Source organism: Nanorana parkeri, unplaced genomic scaffold, assembly GCF_000935625.1.
Source record: "Nanorana parkeri isolate BGI_ZX_2015 unplaced genomic scaffold, ASM93562v1 scaffold750, whole genome shotgun sequence".
Classification (NCBI taxonomy): domain Eukaryota; kingdom Metazoa; phylum Chordata; class Amphibia; order Anura; family Dicroglossidae; genus Nanorana; species Nanorana parkeri.
In genome coordinates this window covers 123,416-147,696 of record NW_017307018.1, presented here as the reverse complement: position 1 = coordinate 147,696, position 24,281 = coordinate 123,416, and the positions used below count along the sequence as shown (strand labels likewise).

Genomic DNA, 24,281 nt, shown 5'->3' with positions numbered 1-24,281 from the left:
CGCCCCCCCCCCCCCCGCAGTGCAATTGCCCGCACCAGAACGAGTGGCTCAACAATGCCTGCGTTACGGTTTAGTGCGATCGCAAAAACTGCTGCAAGCACTATTTTTTGCGATCGCACTTGACCAGAATGCAGGCATTGTTGTGTCACACGTTTTGGTGCAGGCGATCGCACTGCGGGGGGTGTGGCTGTGGTGCCATTGACTTGAATGCACCGCCACGCCCCCTCCCTCCCACCCCAGAACGCAGAGAGCTGGCCAGGATGCGATACAGTGCGTTCCAGCAGCCAACTGGTGTGAACAAGCCCTCAGGAGATGTATTCTTGCCCTTTGTCTGAAAGGACATTTCCTTCACTTTGGAGAATTTTCCCCTAACTTCCCAACTTCCCTTTATGTCTACAGAAGAGAAAATAAAAAAGGAAATCTTCCCGATAAAACACCATTCCTCACTCTGTCCAAATAAAAAAAAAAGAAGTTTTGGTTATAGATGTAACCCCAATTCATGTCAAAGAAATCATTATTATATTAAAAAACAAAGCCGCTGAAATCAAAGAAAGTCCATTTCCATCTTTGTAAGTGATTAGCATTTACTGTGGCAATGTAGAGGTGCAGCGATGATGTATATGTGTGCACATTTTCATGACTCACATTGCAAGATTTCTTCATTTTTTTCATGAATGTTTTTATTAGGCTTGAATCCTACAGATTTTCGTATATATCTAAAGTTGACTAAGCATAGATTTTACAGTCAAATTGACATGTGTACTGTGCACTTATGCCCTTATAGGACTCTAGTACAAAGATGAAGATACATGCACCAGACCAAAAATTTCAGTTTTATATAATTTGTTATTCCTATCTGTTTAGATTCCAAATATATAAAAGTAATACTAAAATGTAAGACCTGCCAATCAAGTGCTCTCACTGGTTCAAAATGCCCAATATAGTTTTATTTGGAAGTGTTTGGTTCTCTTGGATTTTCATTTTACTATACTTTTATTCAGTATAAAAAATAGTTTACATGTGTTGTGTATAAACTGGGTTACATTCTCACCATGGTCTGGTATTTCCTTGAGAACTCCTTTTCTTATAAGCTCGTCTCGGCTCTGTCTCATGGAAATCTTGCGTTCTAACACTGAAAAACAAATTGGTAAACAAACACTGCTTGATTAAAATAAAGGAAACTCTCCCAGTCTCTACCCTCATCAGGTCTAAAGCATAAGCAAACATCCACTGTACAGCTTCATTAATTAAAATGCAGCTATTTATTCATTGTTAAGCAATATCAATAACAGTTAAGAATGCTGAAATGCTAAAAAATTAATGAATGATTGCAACAATTTAAATCTTATCACTGGATATTAGTATCGGATTGTTCAATGGAAGCATTGTTTTCTTGAATTTATGAAAGTATTAACAGATTTTCTGTGCATAATACTTTATGTACAATGGCCATTTAAAACAGTAAATATGATTATAGTATACAGTAACATTGAAACAGTAAGCACATGTCTTCTTGGAACATTTCATTCTGCAGGGAATAAAGTGAAATAGAATAAACTCTGAAATACTAGATCATAGAGAACTTTTTGCATCAGCTGATAAAGCCGCACTTTCCTGTTCAGGTAGTTCTCCTTCATGGCTGTCAATATGTCCTTTAATTTACCAAAATAACTTTAAAGGAGCAAAAACAGATGTAGAGAAAATGTTCTTCTGACTCTGGATTGCTCACTTGTCTGTTGGTCTGCCATGTTGCCTTCTGGCTGAGCCTGCCCAGGAGAAGGGATGATCAGCCAGAATGGATTTTCCCAGCCAACCAATAAAACATTTTCATGGAAACAACTAGGGTCTAAGGTGCACCTCCTTGCATGTTTGCAAAATGATCCATTGTAAAAACCGTGTTCAGTAAACGGCTCATTTAGCATGGTAGGCCCTTCTCTATTATTTCTAAGCATCATAATAGGTGGCAGACTTTGTGTACCTGGTTATGCTTAGCTGCATGCAATCGCCGGCTTTCAGAAAAGTCTGGATTTGTATAGAATCTTTATGGGAGCTGCAGCATAGATAGGGGGCAATGGTGAACTAAAGCACTATTTGCTGATGACAGGTGTTATTTAAAGTTTCTATCCACCCAACAATTACATTTGACTTGCAGTACTCTACAAGTTCCAAAGTCTGCCATTTGTTTTCAGTCCTTACAATTAAACCTCACTCTCTGTGTTAGATGTCTCATATACATTGGGTTACAGAGAATGCAGAAAGTAGGGTATGACTATTACTGCTGAAAAAGGAGCAGTAACACTTTGAAGCTGGACCAGAGCTGACAATGCTTGCAGCAAAATCTCAGTACTGGTGTCCCTCAGAGAGAGATGAAACCATTAGGTGTTTAAGCCCACCACAGTGACTTCTACTAAGCTTAATTTAAAATAAAATAAAAAAATGCAGTGTTACAAACAAAGTTTACTTCAGAATAAAAAGGTTTGCACATTTTTTGCACTCGAACCACACTGCAATGCATGGTATTGCAGTACTGCATGTTCCATTGCAGGTGGCTATATCAATCAGTAGAGGAGGGAACTGAAGGAGAAAGTTCTCCTTCAGGTCCTCCTCTGCTGATTGACAGCAGGCAGTGGGCGGGTGCAATAGCCAGCCTGCTATTGGCTATTGCAATTTAAAATAACCAACAGCAGGCTGGATATTGCTCTCAGTCGCTAAAGGGAGCTGTAACGCCGGCTTTCTGCCACCGACAGAAGAGGGGGCACGGGGGAGCAGCAGTGGTACAGGGGCAGCAGCGTAGGGACGGGGCACGGGGAGAGCAGCTGAGGAACGGCAGCAGCATCACATGAACGAGGGCAGCAGAATCGCATGAACGATGGCAGCACCGGAGGAACAACAGCAACAAGGTAATGCAGAGGCACAGCAGTCTGCCCTCCCCGCTGGTGCCGGCTGCAGCAGTCTGTGTCCCCGCTGCCTCTGCCGATACAAGCGGGGAGAGCAGCGGAGACTGAAAGGGACACAGACAGCTGCAGCACCAGCGGGGAGGAGAATGGAGATGCAGAGTGGTGGCAGCAACTAATCGAACAATCAACTAATCGACAATGAGAATAGTCGATTTAAATCGATTTAAACCTCCCATACTTTATCCAAAACTAAACGCTACGCATATCCTAAAAGCTTATATCCTTAACCAAAACTTTGCTTACCATTCAATATGGCTACACATGCAACTTTCACTTATTACTCTCTCCTTTAATTGAACTGTGTCAGACTTAAGTATAGTTTTCAGTCTTTAGCAATCTTAAATAACCCAGTGTTTCACTTAGGTCGTTCTTCACCAGGAGTAAGGGCTTGTTCACACCATCTTCAGACCAGATCCAGATTCAGACCAGAATGCTTTTTGTCTGGTCCAAAAATGTATACCCATTCATTCCTATGTTAAAAACTGAGATCAGTTCACACCATTGCGTTCAGTTCCAGAACGTTTAAAAATAGTACTGCAATGCAATATTTTCCGGTTTAGAGGGCACCAAAAAACACAAATAAACACATGCAAATGCACCAGAGCACACTGTAATGCACTAGAAATGAATTTGAGTATAAAAAAAAAAAGCGCACTGGAAGACACCAAAAAATGTAAAGGGGGAAACTCCGCGTTATCTTTATTTTTTTTTTGCCTGGGGTCCTCCCTTAAAACCCATACCAGACCACTTTCTAGGATAAGGGTCTGGTATTGATCTTGTGATGACCACACCTATTTTGATACATTTACGTTCTGGACACCTTGAGATTTTGCATACCTTTAAAAGGTGCCATGACTGAAAAAAAGGTTTTAAAACGCTGGTCTAGAAATAATGACAAACTTCTGAGAAGAGTCATACTTCTTAGCCTTATTTAATTAAGTGTGCAAGGAGCACAGTGATCAATTTTAAGTTCAATAACCAATCAGAATTCATTCTGTATGAGTCTGACTTTTACAAAGTGTATTCTAATTGTTTCCTTCAGATTAGAAGAATTAGTTCCTTGCACTTTTTATTAAATAAGAAAGCTAGCATCTTGGTGTATGATAAAAAAAAAAAAAAAGAAGTCCCTGGAACTGCTTAACATGCACAAGTACTTGACTTTATTTGTAAAATGTAGGCATTGGCATCAATCGGACACACTGTTCTGGACTGTTACTAAAGAGGAAACATAAGGAGTAAAGCATGGTATAACATGTGGCATCATATTCCCTCTGGCAGCCCATCCTCATTAAAAGCCTATAAAAATTGTCTCCCTGGCTTCCATTTTCTCAATTAAAGAACTAACTTTTTAGATCCTCAGCTAAAAATTGCAGAGTTAGAGTTTTTTTGTTTGTAAAATAAACATGCAAAGTTTTTTTGGCCTCATGCTTCTTGTCATTTAGCTTTTCCAATGTACACTGAAGAAAGAATGCACCAAGCAGTGTACATCCCAGCTGATTCTTGGCATGCTGAAAATACACCCAGGTGGTCAGCATGATGTAACTGTGGGCATCTCTTGGAATTACATCAGCAATTGCCATCCAATGGCTGAAGAGGAGTCAAAGGACCTGGAAGAAGTGACAGTGAAGACAGTGTTGCTGTTGGACACAGTGGCAACTGGAGCCTGGACATGTCATCATTGGAGGAGTCTAGGACTAATGTTAAATATGAGCTTTCTATATTATAAAACAGAAAAATCTTTTTTTTTATTTTTTTATTTTATTTATGAGATTACTGGACCTGACAATGCCCCTAATATATTAAAGGGTATGGAAGTTTGCTGGCAGCTCAATTGTATCCTCTTGAAATGTGCTATGCTCCCAGATGTGTGCAGAAAGGCTACAGCGTATATTAGTAACATTTATTTATTTTAATAATTTTGAACTACTTTGGAATTTACACTCCAGCTATGGTGTGCCTAAAATTTTTTTTTATTTTATTTGTTTTCAGGTCTACCTAACTGCCATTAGAATTTGAAATTGTGCATGCTATATAGGAAATTGCATGACTACACACAGCTATCATTAGAGGACACATGTGCATACGTTTTTGGGCATGTGTAAGTACAAGAACTAGCTAGCATTTGAAATTTCATACATTGGTGCTTGGAATAGAGATTTCAATAATAAATACTCATAAAAATGCTGCTATTTTCCCATCTACAGCATAGCATACAGGATTTTGTTTTATATGCCATTTAGCTTGGAGCATGTACATGTCAATGGTTAGCAAGCCAATCAAATTAGTTTAGGTTTATGTTAATACATTTAAATTAGGTTAATTTATTAGGCTAAGGAGTGAATATAGACCTGTCATGCAAACATACCTTAAAGGAGAACTATGGGGTTAAGGCTTTTCCCCATAGTTCTCCTTGGGGTAACGGCAGGACACAAACTAGCGTCCTCCCGTTACCCTAAGCTCAGTATAGCTCGCGGTATAAGCTGTAGCTCGCGGTATACTGAGACGCCACAGTATACCGCGAGCTACTGCTCGCGGTATACTGAGACGCCGCAGCTGAAGTGGATCCCGACAATTATGTCTGGATCCGCCCAGCTGCATGAGTGACAGCTGGCTCTGCCTATCTAGAGGCAGAGCCAGCTGTACCCGCCCCCTCCCCGTCCGATCCGCCAGTCAGCGCTAGAGGATTGGAGCGGGTAGGGGGGAAATCCAGCCCCTCCCCTGTCACGGCAGAGAGCTGTGACAGGATCGAGAGGTGAGCGAATGCCGGTATGTGTTCGCTCACTTCACGATCTACTGAGCCGACCTGTGACAGTCTCATTGTCACACGTCGGCTAGAACTATGAGGCCAGTGAAAAGCACTCACCTCATAGTTCTCCTTTAACTAATAAGTAGGGATGCACCGAAATTTCAGTCGCCAAAACATTTCAGCTGAAATTGGCACTTTTGGCAAAATGGTACTGGCCGGTCTGTGTATCAGCATCTAGAGTGGTGATTGGAGGAGAGCACTGTGATGTAACAGAAGGCGGAGCTCTCCTCCCGCACCGCCCTGCTCTGCCTCCTGTGACAGCCGATTCAGGATGGAAAGTGGAGTACAAACATTCAGTGATCAGCTGATCGCTGAATGTTTGTACATAACTGAACATAGTGTGAGTTACTATGTACCAGTTATAAATGATCTACATCACTTTCTTTTTATTCACGATTCTGTACATAGTAACTCACACTATATCCATATCCTTCACTGTTCATTCAGTGCTGGGGCTGCGGAATAAGAGATTTAGGACTCTGTTTCTTTTTCTATTTTAAAAGGGAAATATCAGACCCCCGATATTTCACTAGAACTCCTAACAGTAAAGTAAAAAAAATAAAACTAAAACAATTTAAAAATAGTTGTTTTTTTTGAACAGGTTGTGAAAAAAACCTAATTTTTAGTTTTGGCCTGACAATTTTTAATTTCGGTTTCAAAACTCTATTTTGGTGCATCTCTACTATCAATCGCTGCTTATGTTCATATGTTTTAGTATATCAATCCTATAATGTGGAGATCAAAGGACATTTAATTAGTCTGCATGTAAAAGAACTAATCAAAATACATTGTAACAATAATATTGTAATAATTATATCTATGAATTAAGCCTGCAAACACAATTTTGAGGCTGTATTTGCATAGGTGCAACAGTCGGCACTCTTGAGACATATTGGTTGATATATTAAAGACAAACAGACTGTTTACTTTGCAAGGGAATTTGCATTTTGCAAGGGGGTTTTCCCTTAGCTTAGTGAATGAGGTGAAGCTCTGAATCTAATTGTGCAAGCAAAAATATTTTTGTTTTATTTTCCTTGCATGTGATTGGGCATTCTTTGAAAAATGAATCTTTACCACATTCACTAAGTTAAGGAAAAATGTATTAAAAAGATAAACAGCCTAACTAACTTTAGTAAATCCACTCCATAGAGCTACATCATCCCAGGTTGGCCATTCAATATAACAGAAAACACTGAATCCAAAAGAAGACCTGGAGAAGATGTCAGCACCATCAAGGGAGCACGCAAATGCCACATCACTGGGGTAGAGGTCTGTCTTGCAGACTTTAGTTCCTCTTCAAACACTTTAGAACCTCTTGCATAACACAGACAATTACACAATACATTTACCGTATGTTTTAATATATTTGTAGATAACCTTACCATTACCGTTAACATTACCTATAATACTGAAGCCAAACATATTCTTTTTTCCAGTTCTGACCAGCTGTAGTTTTATTACAACTATTGTTATAGGAAGCACAATGTACAGGTTTTCTGTGACTTCTATTTGTTAGCAAAACTATGCTACCAGTACAACTTATGGTAAAGATGTTAAAGGAAGTTTAACTATTTTGATTACATATAATGATTACAAATAATAAAAACAAATGAAAAATATAGTGAAGAAAAACTGGCATAAGAGGGAGAAAATTGTTATTTTGGGGGATTAGAATTAACTAGGAGTTAATAAAGAGTTCAACCGAAATAATCATTGTTAAAACTAAAAAAATGAAAATAATTTATGACTCTATGGCTTTGCAGCAGCTAAAGTTACAAACTGGCCACTGAACATTCCAAAAATATAGTAGGGAAGGCACTCTGGAATGTTACAGCTTTTATACAGAGTGGAAGTTAAGTCCTATGGCTAACAGTCGTTGTAAACACCAGTCACGCCTTGTCAAGCCGTCTGTGTGCTGCAAACCACAATTTCTCACTATATATAAAAACCTTAACGTGTGTATCAACACTAGGATCTAGAGATCAAGGATACATTTATGTTCCAAAATAATTTTAAATACACAAATTGTAAACTATTTACAAATGTATCTAACCTCGTTTTTGAAAGGTAAAGAGAATAGCAGGAGATATATTTACACATTTACAGAACACTTGGAGAAACATTGCATCTCCCTATGGATATGTAGCTATAAACAGGTAGAACACTTCCAGTTTCTTATTATATGCAGTGAACTAGTGAGTGCCCGTTTTGAAATATTGAAGTTGCACATAAACATACTTGTTAATGCAGTTATGTAGTAATTAAAAAATCATGACATTTATTATTTTAAATGCAACTAGTGTAAGTGGCTGAATTTGACTTGATATGAGACTAATCCCTTGTACTAAGGAACATAGAATGAAAGAGGGAGTGTCAGCACTAGGAGCCAACCAAGTGTGCTGCAGTTCACATGTGCTGACAATGAACATACTGAAAGGAGGAGTGAGCAGATGAAGGGGTTTTTCCATCTGTGCTGCTTTTACTGACCAATCATAGGCTGGAGCCACAGAGATGAACTAGCTTTATTGCTTGAAACCCATTAAAAGTCTCACACATTCTCTTGACTCTTTATAGTCCTGTATCTCCTCATGTTATGATGTACGACAGGTTTTTGCTTGGAAATGCCCTAAAACACCTTTTTCTGTTAGTGAAAATTATATTTCCTGGCCAACACCTCCAGGGGTCTATGCTGGCATAGATGAGTACAAGCCATACCCCTCATCTCAAGCATGCTCACACAGACATGCATTGCAAAGGGAAAAAAAGGGTGTGTCTGAGCAGGTCTGCTACATTACAGTGTACACTGGGTCTAACTTTGGTACCCATTGAACTGGACAGTTAAATTTCCACACCCCACAAAAACCGCTCTAACAGGAAAGTGGGGTTTTCTGTACAATGTCTAAAACTAACTGCATATTTATTTATGCGACTTTAACTGCAGTACATATGAGTTAGGTCTTCTACCTAGCTCTGCTCTCTAGCTGTATAAATCTCAGGATTGGATAGATAAATAATACAAATACTTTATCATGTAAAACATTTACCATATGCACTTTTCAAAACTTGTTTTTAGCATGCCCCTTCTTTTATGCTAAGCAATTATCAAATTGGTTACAATTCCAGAAATGCAGTGATCCAGAGCACTTCATTGTGTGGCCTATTCAATGCTGGTTATGTTTCAGAAAGTGTAACCACAATTAAAAAAGCTCAGTACTGGCATAGGGGCCACTTGGAATAGGTTTAGAAAATGCACTTTAAGTGATGTTCTCCAGAACGTTATTCTACTGTACCTAAACCAATAATGAAAACTATCCACCATACAGAACTGATGGTGCTGTTTATCAGGCTTTGGATATAGTCAAATTTCTTTTTTTATCAATTCAATTTTCATTAACAAAGATTTTTCAAAAAAGAACATACAAAAGAAAGAAAACTAATACAATAAATATATGAGGAATGCCAAAACAGGAAATGCTTACACAGCAATGTACATCATTATTAGTTACCAGGAAGACCAAAAAAAAGGGTCCTTACTGTATAGTAAATAATATATTTTAAAAAAATAGCGTATAGAAAATAATATATACAACGTAAGTTGAGCCCATCCACTACACAACAAGAAAAAAAGAGAACGGTGACTATGGTGAAGCAGAAAAAAGGCAGGGTCTAATGGAATCGGGCAATCTGTAAATTTTTTCATAATAACACTACCCTGATTCCAATAATTTGTGAGCAATGGAGCAGGACCAAAACACGTGGAGCATGTCAGCTGGATAACAGCCTAGTAAACGAACTTGGAGGAGGGAGAGAAGATAGGTAGTGGGACAATTGACAAAGTCTCCAAAAGCCCAGCACAGCCAATGAAGGGGCAGAGGAGAGCGGAGAAAGAAGGCCAAGCAGGACCACAAAGAAAATGGAGAGCCCTAAACTTATCCTGCTGTCCTAAACGGATAAAACATGCATCTTGGAGGCCGGTAGAGAAGTCTGGGGTCCCATTGATCTGGTGGAGGGGAGGGGGAAGTAGAGAGCCCCCAAGACTTGAAGGCCACTCTGGCAGCTCTCCAAGTGTGCCCAATAGTCGGGTGTGACTTGATTTGTCTCAGAATGGAGTTAGTCATACATTTTGATTAAAGAGCATTTTAACCCAGTCTTTTTAATTTAGTCTTTGATAAGGTTAGGAAGAGTTAGAACCTCTATTTTTTTTGGAGAAGATTCCCTTCCTGTCAAGGTAATGGACAGTCACAGAAAGCAAATGAGGTCAAATAGGGATGCCCAAGCATTATACCTTTTCAGTGGACTTGCCTCTAATTGAACACTGTCCCCAGAACAGACAGAAAGTAGATGGAAATCTCCCCAACAAGGACATAGATAACAATAAAAACCTAAATGCAGTTCTAACTAGGGATGCACCGAACTATCGGCCACCGAAACATATCGGCCGAAAATTGCACTTTTGGCTAAATGCCGAAAGTGCAATTTTCCTGCCGATACATCGGTGCATCCCTGCTTTCTTTCCTCCCTGCTGTGCGCTGCTCTGTGTCCCAGCGGGGAGGAGAGAAAGTGACAGCGGGCCGAGCGCTGTGAGCAGCCCGTGTCTCTCCTCCCACACTGCTCAGCCTCCTATCACAGTCCAGCAGAGCGGTGTGGGGGTGGCTGTCAGAGGAGGCTGAGCTCTCCTCCTTGCTCCGCTCACTAGCCTCCTGTGACAGCGTGTCAGAGAGGAGAGCCAATGCAAACACTCAGCGATCAGTGATCGCTGAGTGTTTGTAGATAATTGGGGACATGGTGTGTGTACTATATCCTCAATTATGAATGAATGGGAGTGATCTATATCACCTCCTGTTCATTCATAGTTTTGGTTATAGTAAACATACTATGTCCTCGAGTTATCAATGAACAGGAACACTTATAGAGGATTCCTGTTCATTGATAACAGGGGATAGAGAAAAAGAGATAGAGTACTCTGTGTCCCCAATCTCTTTTTCTATTTTAAAAGGGAAATATCAGGGGTCTGTTTAGACCCCCAATATTTCCCCGAAGCGCCTAAAAATAAAGTAAAAAATAAAAATATTTAATAAAAAATGAATTACTAAATAAATATAAAAAAGTTAAGTTTATAAAAAATAAATAAAATCTTTTTTAAATGTGAAAAAATTAATTTTTCAGTTTCGGTCTGACAATTTTTTTTATGTACCACTTTTTTTTATTTCAGTGCACCTCTAGTTCTAACCCTTCTCAAGTGAGGAAACGTCCCCCCAGCAGGAATGCACCGAGCAACATCCTTTTTTTATTAAACTTTTCTCAAACTGAACGTGGTCACTATGGACAGGAAGTAAAGGGAAATCCCCTCAACAAGGGCAATAAAATAATTTGGAATTCCATTTTAAGTTGCCCCATAACAGCTTTTTTTTCTTAAGTGAACATGTACAGGTTTTGTAACGTTTAATTGTTGGCGAGATAACCAAGCCTTTATATTTCGCTACCCGCTTTTGAATGGTCTTCACATCTATATTCTTTCAACATGCCCCTCTATTCAACTTAACAAGTGAACTACTTAGAGGTAACACTATACTTGCACCATGTGCTTTTATGTGTGTTCATACATCATAACATTTGTTTGCTTTTGCAAAGGGAGGTTCAAATATGGGTCGAGTTTAATAGGAAATAAATATGTAATTTACATAGGTTATTAAAACAAGTCTCTCTTCTCTATGCCAGGTTTTCTAATCTCACACAATGCTAACATCTGTTTATATCTGAGCTCTGATCAATGCACTTCAATTCATTATAACTGCTGACAATGTAATCTCATAATGGCCTGGGATTAGCTAGGCAATACAGAATTACTGGAAATGGCCTGTACTCGGCAAATGGCACATGATCTGTACTCTAACCCAAATAGACCATTAAGTAGTTCACTCATTGGCAGACAGTATTACTGGAAAACCAAAATGTTATTCGGAATACTAACAAGCAACAACTCACTGCTCATATACATATACACATACATACGGTCAAGTCACTCAATTAAGAGATCTAGCTTATTCTGATTATTGTATACCTAAAAACAGTTTATAAAATAACTGAAATCCACATGCATTCTTTATTCACCCGATGTTCTGCTCTTATATGCATGTATATCTAGCTGTTTGGTACTTCTTTATATGCAATCTGAAAAATAAAAACCTTCAGAAGAAGTAGCTCTTCTGAAATGCACTTCAGACTTCCTGTTAAAAAGAGCATTTTTTAGTAAAGCATTACTTTTAAATGTTCTTACCTGCATTTATTATTATTAAAAATATACAGGCAGTCCCCGAGTTACATAAATCCGACTTACATACGACTCCTACTTACAAACGGAGGCTATTACTGTACAGCAGGGGTAGTTATAATGCTACCGCACTCGTGCCAACAAGGAGTGCCCACCTTTTTGGGTCTGGTTCGTAGTACTGTATGTACATGGAAGTTGACTCTTCTTCCGGGTAACTGTAAGGTTTTTTTTACTGCGGTCTGTATCCTCATTACAAAGATTTAATCTCACTGCCTGTACTTGTTTTATTTGTAAATTAATTGCTTGCAGCAATTCCAGAAGTCTACATGTAATGTCTCCCCCCTTTTTAAAAAAAAATGTCCACCTTTTATTAATTAACCTCCATTGCCAGTAATTTTACTAGGAGCATTCAACTTTGTGGATTAGAGGAAAAAAACATTAGGGCTGCAACAACTAATCGACTATAATCGATTATTGAAAAAGTTGTCAACTTTTTCAATCATCGATTAATCGGCTTCTGATTGGTTGGCCCTGTTTACAGCTCCACACACGCCGTATGCCGCACCTCCTCCTCACCTCACGTTCGCCGCTGCCAGACCCGCCCGCATCCACGCTCCACACGCCGCATCTCCTCCCCGCCTCACGTTCACCGCCCGCCCACATCCACAATCGGCACAGGGACGTGGGGAGAAGCAGTAAGTAGGAGCAGGTGTGGGGGGATGACAGCCGCCTATAGATGGGTAAGCCTGCACTTTCCCACACATGGTGCTCTATAATGTATTGCTGGGATTTGTATTCCTCTATAGCTGGTGGTACATTGTGCTGTGTATTATACATAGGAATACAAATCCCAGCAATACTTTATGCACTGTATGTATAGTGTACTATTGCTGGGATTTGTTGTACTCCTCTATAGCTGGTGGTATTCTGCATTGCGCTGTATAATGTACTATTGCTGGGATTTGTTGTACTCCTCTATAGCTGGTGGTATTCTGCATTGCGCTGTATAATGTACTATTGCTGGGAGTTGTAGTCCTCTATAGCCGGTGCCATTCTGCATTCATTGCTGTATAATTTTTCACTTTCCATGTCACTATATTGCACACCACACTTTTTCTTTTTTACTTCCACCGCTCCCGGCTCGCTCCTGTGATGGACTACAACCTCAATACAAACCAGTAGTCCATCACTGGAGCCATTTTATAAAATGTATTTTATTTTTTATCCGATTAACCGATTAATCGAACTTAATAATCGGCTAACTAATCGATTTTGAAAATAATCGTTAGCTGCAGCTCTAAAAAACATTGTACTGTATGTCTGCAATAGAAACACTTTTGCCAATTACTGATGTTGTGGTCAGAGCTAAAAAAAAAAAAAAAGTAATAATAAATGCAAATAAAGCTGCATTACACAATCAGTGACTGCCACCAAGCATGCCCATGCAGGGTAAACACTAACTTTTTATACAGGTTGATCATATAGGGCTCATGTAAAACTCCTTAAGCTGCTTCTTCACCTTAAATACTGCCACTCTACTCTCTCCATGAATATTCAATCTTCCGCTGCCTTCCAGAAGCTGCTGTTTTGCGGTACCACCAGGATCCATGAAAGTACATCCTACCCACTTGCAGCATGTTGTACTGTTGTACTCTCCACTTGCCTCAATATTTATCTGGGCATTGACTATTTTTGTCTACCTCCTGTCTTAAACTCTGCTCAGACCTCGTTTCTTGCTTGCCACTTGCCTACACCTCCACCCAGACTTTGACAACTTTCGCCTGTCACCTGCCTCGACCAGCTATAGTACTGTTAACCTGCCTCTGCATCATAGCCACCCTGCTCGTTTGACCCCTGTGGTAAAGCAATCCTGAGGACTGCAACCCATTGACATCTTGCAGCAAAGTTGCCTGTTGGTGACTAGTGTCACCAGTACATTGTGCCTTGCTTGGGTGAGCTTGTGTCACCTGCCACGGAGGTCACCCGTAACAAGGCTGGGGTGGGGCCAGGGGTGTCGCCCTTAACTTAGGAAGACTCCTGGAAAGCAGCCATTGGAAAGGGAAAGAGAGGTTGATGCTGATATCTTCAGGAGGTAGCACAACACAGGATGTCCATGGAGAATAACAACGATAGCAAATTGACAGTATGTGATGCCAAGCAGCGTGTTAAGGATTCTAACATGAGCACTATATGTCCAACACATGTGTGTCTGCTCATAAGGAGTTAGTGAGCTCAGCTTTAATTGAATCTGATATTCAGTTGCCTGTCTAAGCTGCAGCTGAGATACTGTTTCTTTGACCTGATGGAGCAGTGCAGAATTTGTTGAAAAAGTCAGACGTTTTTGAGTGGCCAGATCAGTGGGGGTCTCATAGCAGGTACTTCTCCACCTGGACACGAGTAAGGGAAGAAGGGATTTCTCTTTTAGTTTAGCTTTAAATATGCTGACACCAGGTGTACTGTACAACCAAAGCAAAAATGTGAACATCCCAGTACAAATAGTTGTCTGCCATTCTTCTCTACAGAAGAAAAACATGTAAAGTAGGGCTGGTAATGATTAAAATTGTTGTGTTCGATTAATCGAAATTTTTTTAATCGATTAATTGATTAATTTCGATTAATTATAATGCACATACAGATCCAACTACATTGGCCTATACACATAAAGCACTGCAATGAAGTAATACAATTAACTAGGATCACACTAATCCAGCACGTTATTAATCTCACGTGGGGCAACTCAGAATAATAACGTGCTGGATTAGTGTGATCCTAGTTCATTGTATGACTTCATTGCTGTGCTGTATGTGTATAGGCCAATGCCTTGGCTGGCGCTCGTGCAGAGTTTTAAAAAAAAATTAATCGATCAAAAAAATTGTAATCGATCAAAAAGATTTACGATTAATCGAGAAATTAATCTTTCATTTGCACAGCCCTAATGTAAAGTAACAAAAAACTGTGAGGTCATGTAGACAACTTGCAAAGGGTTTCACAAAACCTGAACTGCGGCGTCCGCAGTAAAAAGGGATTGTATACACAGGTTCTTCATCTATACATTTATTCTGTTATGTGCGGCTCCACATGTCACAACGGAAATGGAATACAGATATTGCCAACTACTAAACCCTGAAAGGAGTGTGCCCGTAAGTTACACAGGTTTTTAAAGTTATTGCTGAAAGGACTATTCTAGTTACATGAAGCGCTGCCTCCAATGCAAGTGTAAACACCCAAGTGTACTAGGTGAATGAACCCAATGACTAACAAAAAACAATATCCATACTATTGTGTTAAACACAAGTTTGAAAAAGAATAATGTGAACAATGCTTTTTAGTGTCAGATGACTGCGATATCTACTAACATATTTCAAACAGACAGCCCTTGACAGAAAAGTCCTCAATTTGCCATGTTCTCACAACAAGCAAACAGCCAACAAGCTGTAATTTGTTAGAAATGTAACTAGTAAAAGTTTATGTATAATAAATAATAATAATTGGATGTATTTTTCTAACATTTATACCAAAGTGAGCCATAAATATGTCTACCTACCTGCCGACGTTTCCCGGAATTTCTCACTGGCCTTCTTCTTTCTCCATTTCCAGGGCTTGAAAATCTTGCCTATAGAGGAGAGCCTTCCTTTCCTCTTCAAGGGAGGTGATTGATTGCCTGAGTTTGGTGCATCACAGTTTGCAATGGAAGCTTTGTCCAACCCATCAACTGTTGAAGAAAACAATAGTTAATTGTATAGCCTTTTATTATACAGTTAAATAAAATTACTACTAATATAATCTGCATGACATACAGCATGTCTACGGTTTTAGCAACGGTTTTGGTAATTTTTGTTTCTGGTATTATACTGTTGTACCTTTAATCTTAACCTTTTGCATTCTCTTTGTTGATGCCTGGAACTTCAGCATCTGTGGTACAGCTGACAATCAGGCTAGATTCATACCTATAAATGCATAAGGCATTGTGGTGCTTTACGGCAACTGCTGCCAATTCCAGCACTAAAGGAAACCTCTTTATCAAATCTTATAAATATCCATTTGGATTTAGTATGTTGAATACAATCAAAACCTTATACCATCCTAAGCCCTGATGAAGGTGATATATTGTTTGCCCAGAAACGCGTTGGCTGTTTTTTGCCTAATCAAATTGTGAACAATTAAGGGCATTTGTGTACTCTTTAACCTTCTGGTTTAACACCCCTAATTTCTGAACACTGAGTCACTTGTGGTTACCCTACAAAGGGATAAGGGATGCCTATCTTGTTTGGGAGCTGCCTTGTCAGTGAACTTTCCTGAATTCGTTCCTACACCAGGATGACCTGAGTGAGCACAGTAATCCCCATGCCTCTTAAATGTGTCCCTTTGGCATTCACAAGGCACAACATAATGCACGCTTGTGTTAATGCAATGTGCCACATCAGACAGGTGTGAATCCAGTGTTATAGAAAATATATGGTACTGTCTTAGCAAAATCTATTACACCAAAGTTTCTCATAAACTTACGGGACAAGTATTTGGTGTCTACATTTGCATCTTCTTTTTTTGTAAAGTAGCCACCACTCCAAGCTTGCTCCTCTGATGGACTACATCATCACATTTAGTTTACTAACTTGTATTGAGATTGTAGTCCATCACGGTGGCTACTTTACACACGGGGACCATAGGGAACAAACGTAGCCACCCTCCAGAAGGAAGAACAGTGTCATCATGAATTCAAAGCTGATTTAAGAATCTACAGCTGAGTGATACACAAATAAGATACATTTTTGTTATTAGGTAATGTACTTGAATGCATTTTTAAGATTTAACTCCTATGTTCAGTGTCACTTTAAGTGCTCTGGAATTGGGATTTTTACAATGTAGACAAAACCTCTGTTTTTAATCTTAATGTCAGAAACAGTTTATAATTAGATCTTTTACGCTACCCAGCTGTATCAAATGTTAGGGGATTGTTGTAATATTCTGTGAACTATTTCATCCATATACTTTCCCTTGCTACTAAATTGATTTGGGTGGCTGCCATATTTTTGCTTTGTTTTGGTGCAGGTCTTCAGCTGCCTTGAGTGCACGTGCACTTCTGGTGAGTGGCTGTGTAAAGAGGATGGGGCTACCTCTAAGGTAAATCTTCTCTCAGTTTATTCATTTCTATATTTTACAAATGTGCCTTGTTGCAGCAGTGTGACTTGAGGCTCCATTCACATCTCTGCAATGCGGGAGCATGTGCAATGCAACATGTAATCCAGCACTGCATGTTATAATTTTAAATTTGCTGTTGTGTCATTATTTCTTAATGCCACCCCAGCACACCAAGCCATCACATGTGTGTTGTGCAATGTGGTGCAATTTGATTTTTTAAAAGGTGCTTGAACTTCTTCATCTTTGAGTATGATTTAGCAAGCCCATGCAGTAGGCAGCCCATTTAATGAGCAATTATGGGTTGCCTACCACTAAAGCTGGCCATACACCTATAGATTATCTGCAGATTTTCCATGGTCAGATGGAAAAAGTGCAACAGACTCCTCCATCTACACTAAACTGTGTGGATGGAGGAATCTTGCGCTGGGTCAAGCTTCAGTATCTTGCTAGTCGGCCCTGATGTCTCTCAAAATAACTGAACAATCTGATTGGATGCAGACATTGTTCAGGTGTTTTGAGAGCCAGCGGGGCCGACTAGCAAGATACTGCAGCTTGGCCCAGTGGGAGATTTCTCCATCCACATAGTTTAGCGTAGCTGGAGGAATCTGTTGCACTTTTTGCATCTGACCATAGAAAATCTGCAGATAATCTATAGGTGTATGGTTAGCTCAAGTCCGAAAAAACCCAGAAAAAGAGTTCCATTTTGTTTCGGATGGAGAAAAAACTGAACAGACACGGATGTCATCCACTATGTTCTGCTCAAATTTAGCAGGGGATCAGTTCAGGGATCCCCTGCACAGACGCCGCCCATGTGAAAGAGGCCTAATGGAAAGAAAATCAGAAGATTCATCCCTCCATGCTAAAAAGCATTGAGGGGGGAATCCTTGCTGTCAGCTACTGTATTTAGACAGCCACAACACCATGGCTTTTGAATACTTGAACAATGACTGCATGGCTGATAATTTTCCACCAGGCTCAGTCGATTCCGGGACGGATGATGCAAAAGGGCTTGAATACTGTCTGACTGAGCAAGAAGAAGACAAAATTCAAGCCCAGTATGGCAAGCTTAACCCTTCTTATACACCACAAAAAAAACCTTTGTTGAATTACCTTTTTAGAGAAAAAGATGTGAAGAAAATGTGTATTCATTACATTATTACATAAATTATACCGTATGCCTAAACGGCTAATAGAACTAATAACATTTCTACATTTTTTTAATAAAACTGGTAAATCTTACAAATTGTAGCAAATGATGAAATATAACAGCACTAAATGTCCCAATGTAAGACAGAAAATGAAAAGTTCAGTGGAGCATATGTATGTGCCTGTCACAGGGGACAACATGCAGCTGCAAAAACATTTCTCAAAAGCTCAAGCCAATTTTCAGACCAAAACAAAATTCAAAATGAAAGCCTCCTTGGTAACTATTCCCTCAGGGAGACTGTAATGATAAAGAGAAACACAGACTTCAAACAAAAGCAGAAGTGGTACCAAAAATAACAGAAATGCAAGTTTAAAAACTTGCTCATAAAGAACCTTAAAGTGAAACCGTCTCCATACTATCTCCATATAAGACAAACTGACACATATGTACGTTAGCCTGCAGCTCCATGTGCTTATGGACATGTGCTTGGATTTTTACTCAGCTTCTTTGGACCTCAGAAAAGGAAACAGCAACTGGCTTTTGTGGTTACTGGGTATGTACTTTCTCCTCCCGCTTCTCATGTCTTACTGTTGGTTAGTGAGACCACCTATTACAGTGAGGCGAAAGAAGCAACATGGGTTGGTCCTAAGATACATACCATAGGAAATGGTGCTGTTATTCTGAGGTAAAAGAACGTGTTCTAGAAACTCCACATGTGTAAACACCTAGAGTTATTCACTAAAACAAGTAAATCCAGTAGACAGCAGAAAAGCCACCACAGCAGTGGAGATAGAGTCCAGAATAATTCTTTATTAATGAAAAATCAATGAGAGGAGAAACCAGCGTGTTTCAGGAGTTCATAAACTACCCCTTCATCGGGGCTTGTGTGTTAGGTCACTTCAGGACTGCCTATACTCAAGAGTTTAAAAGTATTTAGAGATATCATATCAAATGGTTGCACCAGCAGATAATGTAGCATGAAATAAAGAAGTATTACAAAGTCTATCACCACTGGTGTGGCGTCTTTACTGCTACCTACTGGATTTCTCTGAGCACCTCCCTCTTTGCTTGGGGGTTCTTTGTTTTATGGGAGAAGCCCCACTCAAATTTTTCAACTTGATTAATAAGACAATCATTCACAATAGTAGATGCTAATGATAGGAGATCTTAGCGGCTCTTGTGCATACATTTTGAACTCTAAAAATGTGAATGTCAGTTCGTCTCATAACATGTGGCTACAGGTTCCCTTTAAGGAGACATAGAGGATCATCTGCACATGACTGGGTATTTGAAATGAACAGGAATTTGCTTTTAATATAATTAAAATGAATATTCACACAATTTCTTGAGAGAAGATTTTCAACTTCTTTACAAAATCAGCCTCATCTTATTCCTAAAAATGAAGACAGCTGGCTAGTCATTGATTTCTTTCATTAAAAGAGAACTAAAGCCAAACCTTTTTTTTTTGGCTTTACCTCTCTTTTGGGTACTGTCCATTATATGCCAAAAGCTCAGAGCTGCACTGCAGCCATGAAGGATCCCCACAATATTGTCAGGATCCTCCCAGCTGCTGGATTGACAGCTGGCTCCACCTCTCTAGAGCCAGCTGTGCCCGCCCCCTCCCCTGTCTATCTCTCCAGTTAGTGCTGGAGAAACTGAGAGGGGAGGGGGCAATCAATGCGGGGAGCAGTGGATGATAGCCAACACTCTGCAGGAAGAAGGCCGTGAGCTGAGCTATCAGAGGTCATGTGATCGCTCAGCCCTCAGTATTTAGAGCCACCGTGTGACCCATACCAACTTTAATTATTGGGAAGAGTATATGTTACTCTCCCAATTGATATCCTTTAAATACTACAGAACTCGAGCACCCAAAATTATCAAATGTGTGTAAGGAGCAGATATAGCTGGATGGACCTAGTGTGAATGTATACCTACAGAACATTACATTCTTGTAGTTTTACAATCAACAAATCCTAGTAGACAAGAACATAAAGATGAGATGTGTTGACATTCAGGGCAGGATAGGATTCAGGACATACATGACCTGATTTCAGAAAATACCTGTGGCAACCAGGTGGAGATGGGACCATGTAGGGCTTTCCTATAGCTCAGTAATTATTTCTTCTAAGTGTTGGAAGCACATGTTGCTCAGAGGTTTTACAACTTGTTGGTAAATCTCTGTTTGAGCAGGCATTGATCCTTTCCTTTCCCATGCAGAAAATGGAAAAATATTAATGCCCGTCTCCAGCTTTCTTTCCAGGCACTGCCTCCCCCTCTCCCAGTCTAAGTGCTGCTGTGCAAGGGGGGACCAATTCAATTACGTATGCTAGTTGTATGTAAGCATACACCAATTCTTTTAAAATAAACACACATTAAATATGTTTTTCTATATAGTTAGGTATTAAATGTCAAACATAAATTAAATAAACTACATTCTAATAGATAAAAGAGCTATAAATCAATACTATAGAAAACCTATGATAAACATTCCTAAAACCTGAGAATACCCACAAACGTACTTTCTTTCTACACACTTAATTGTTTTGTCCTGGCTGAAACCCAGTCTGATTTACCATGGTGCATCCTTCCATCTCCATTCATATTTATTTACTTTCTTTCCTTTTAATAATATTCTCAGTGGTTTTCATCTGACAGTTCTCTGACCTAATGGTGCTGCCAGCAACTCTTCTAATAATGTATTATATATGATGACATTAAAATGAAGAATTTTTGGATTACAATCCTATCCTCTTATAGTCTTATTCATTCGGTCACACAGATGAATGTCCTTTAATCTGTTTTGAGAGTGATGTTAAACAAACACATACCAGATATTCCCAGTGCTACCCAGAAGTTAATGTTCATCCTATTCACAGTTAGAACAGCAATAGCTTGTTCTTGGAAAACATGGACTGTACCTAGTAACTAGTTTAGAAAAAGCACTCATTGATCAGAGAGTGAGAAACTGTCTAGTATACTATTAGACAGACAAACATTTATTGAAAAGGTGTAGATTCCGTGGTTACAAGGTTAGATGGCAAAAGGAAATATAGCTGGGTGGAGGTGGTGTTCAGTATCTTTCTTGTTTTCTCCCCATATTCACCATTACCCTTAAAGTGCGACTAAAGCCAAAACGTTAAACAAAAAGGCATGCTATTTCCGGTCTGTGTCCCCATTAGGGATAGTCACCCTCTCTATTTGTCTTGGAAACTATTATCCCTGAAAGTGAAAGAAAATCCCAAATTTTGAGTTGCCACCAGAACAGGAATAGATAGGAGATCTTCCAATGAGGACACTAGTTCTGGTGACCCTGCTGACCATCAGGGATTTCCCTCTTTTTGGAGTAATTTGCTCCCACTTGTTGTGGCTATTGGACAGGAATTGAGAGGAAATCTTGCCAAATGAACACAGATAGCAAAAAAAAAACACCTGACACCTGTGTTAATAACCTTTCCTTTCTATATCGAAAACTAAAAAAAAGTCTTCAGTTCTACTTCAAAATGCTTTCACTTCCTACCTCCTTCTTATCATCTCTCTTGCTTATATGTATGAAAACCTTTATTATATTTCTTATTGCTGGTTCACTGGCTAGCATACCTGCTAAATGCTGTTTGCATTTGCTATGTGTATTACCTTGGGGTCATTGTCATCCAAGATGTGTGACAAAAGTAACACAACATAAAGCCAAAATCTGAGAAAGGAAAGAAGGATTTAAACTTATTGCATTTTGCTAGTTCACCTTGTATGCAAAGCAACTGGTAATGAGGGTTATTATTAAATATTAAAAAAAGGAAAAGGGTTTCAACAGCATTGTAAAGAGAGAGAAGCCGCACAGTGAGTAAATTAATATGAAAACAAATAATGTGACTGCATGGGAATACACACATCTTGGATCTGGTATTTACTAATGAATCTTCAAGACTAACTAGTAGCTAGGCCAAATGGACAAATCTTATTACGGACTAGTGGAACCAAAACATTTTAAAGTAAAGCTGGCCATACACTGTAATATTTTCTTCATAAACCTGCGGACTGAACAAAGAAAATATAACAGATACCTCCATCAACGCTTACGAGTGTTGATCGAGGAATTTCCCGCTGTTTGCATTATATCCTGACGGTGGCTGACGGCCGCCGTTAGAATACCTGAACAGAGACGGCAGCTAATTGCCTGCTGGCTCTGTTCGCTCAAAGATTTTACAACCGGCTCCTTTGATCAGCTGATCATCATAACTTGTATAGTGTATGGCCAGCTTAAATAAGGACTAGAACCCCTATCACATTATCTTTTGCTGTGTGTCTCCTGCTGATGAGATTTTCCTTTTTTCCCCTTCTTGGAAACAGCAGGAAGTGAGGATCAGTGCCATCTTAGACAGTTGTCACCAGAACCTGTCCCCAATGGAAGATGTCTCCTTACCTCTTGCTCTCATAACAACGCTAAAATTTGGATTTCACCATACTTTCTGTCTCAGTGACAACATTCACCAGTACAAATGGAGGGTGAATTCTACCCAGAAGAAGAGCTCCAGGCAAAATAAAACAACCCTTGCAGTGAGGCTACCCTGAGGTGCGGGTGAGTATATCTTTGTGATTTTAGACCCTAGACCAAAACAAGCACTTAACCTGTGCATTGGGGGGGTAGCTTCTTGACCAGCCCTGAATTTATGTTTGAAGTACCATTTCAGATATATTACAAGACTGCCACAAGCAATGTTCTAATGTACCGCATCCCCTTGCAAATATCACACAGTGCCTTGCAGACAAGTACACTACCTTCTGATCTTTTGTGTTACAACAGCAAACTGTAGTTTACATAACACAAATTCTTGACACCTAATGTCTAATTATTTGGCATTCTCATGTCGCTCATAATTCTTATCCTGGGTACATACAGCACATCACCTGTTCTCTGGTGTCACGCCATAATCTGCATAGATCAAAGGGTCACAAAGATATGAATTTGCCTGTCGAAGAAACTATTAACAGACCTCTACAAATATGTATGTAGAAGGTGACATAATTTGATGGAATCTGAGATATTTCACACTATGTTAGCATTTTTTATGTAAATTACTAAAATCAGGCTGGTAAGAGGCAGAGGAAGGCCTAATCCAATATCTCTTATTGATGCTAACAGAACTGGAAAGTCTCTGGATCTGGCCTGGAGACTCTAGTTAATATGATTATTGGGTCCTTGAGCCTCAGAGAGTTCCTTTCGGTCAGCTCGATAATTAGATGACAAAAGTAGAGACCTCAGCATCACTACTCCTGTCAAACAGTGGTAAAACAGCCGATGCTACTGGAGGCGGACTGTGTTGTCTTTCTCTCTCTGCCACGATTGCCATTTGTTGGCGACATTTTGTCACAATTGACTATTATTTTCCTCAATGTTGCCACGATCGCTTGTTTGTTTGTCACATATTGTTTTCATTGCCAGTTTGTTGCACAAGTATTGTCATTTATTGCCGAGAACGCAATTGCGTTGCCCACATCTGTTGCCCATCTACTTTAAGGATTACTAGTTTGTTGCCCATGTTTATTGCCCACATACTGTCATGACTGTCGTAGTGACGCTTCCAAAGTATTGCAACATTGCAACAACATTGTATATTTCAACATTTGCCTATGTATAAGGCCTTGTTCACACCAAATGCAGAGCAAATCCGGTCAGGTTTCTGCACACGCACGCTACTCTTTTAGACGCGTTTTTGATACGTTCTGAGCTCTTTTTGGTAAACAAAATTTAAAAAATTTAGAAAAAAGAAGTTTAAAATGGGCTTTCAGTGCGTTCCAGGCATTTGCATGCATTTTTGATGCGTTCCAGAGCAGGTAAAATAGGGCCTGCTGCAGTTTTTTCACCTGCTCTGGATCTGTTCTGCAACTGCACGCTGCGATGCAAAACTATTGAATTACAGGCTCTGTTGACACCACTCCATCAACCCCCCCACCCACCCTACTCGA

General features: G+C 39.6%; 1 protein-coding gene across 1 annotated transcript in view; it reads right to left on the bottom strand.

Moving 5' to 3' along the window:
* PHACTR2 (phosphatase and actin regulator 2) overlaps positions 1 to 24,281 on the bottom strand; it is a 104,598-nt gene that overhangs the window by 29,266 nt on the left and 51,051 nt on the right. Inside the window, exons 2-3 of the mRNA XM_018564424.1 lie at positions 15,579 to 15,746; positions 1,052 to 1,132 (exon numbers count right to left, since the gene is read on the bottom strand). Of these exons, the coding sequence (XP_018419926.1) occupies positions 1,052 to 1,132; positions 15,579 to 15,746 (249 nt within the window). The remainder of the gene's footprint in view (positions 1 to 1,051; positions 1,133 to 15,578; positions 15,747 to 24,281) is intronic.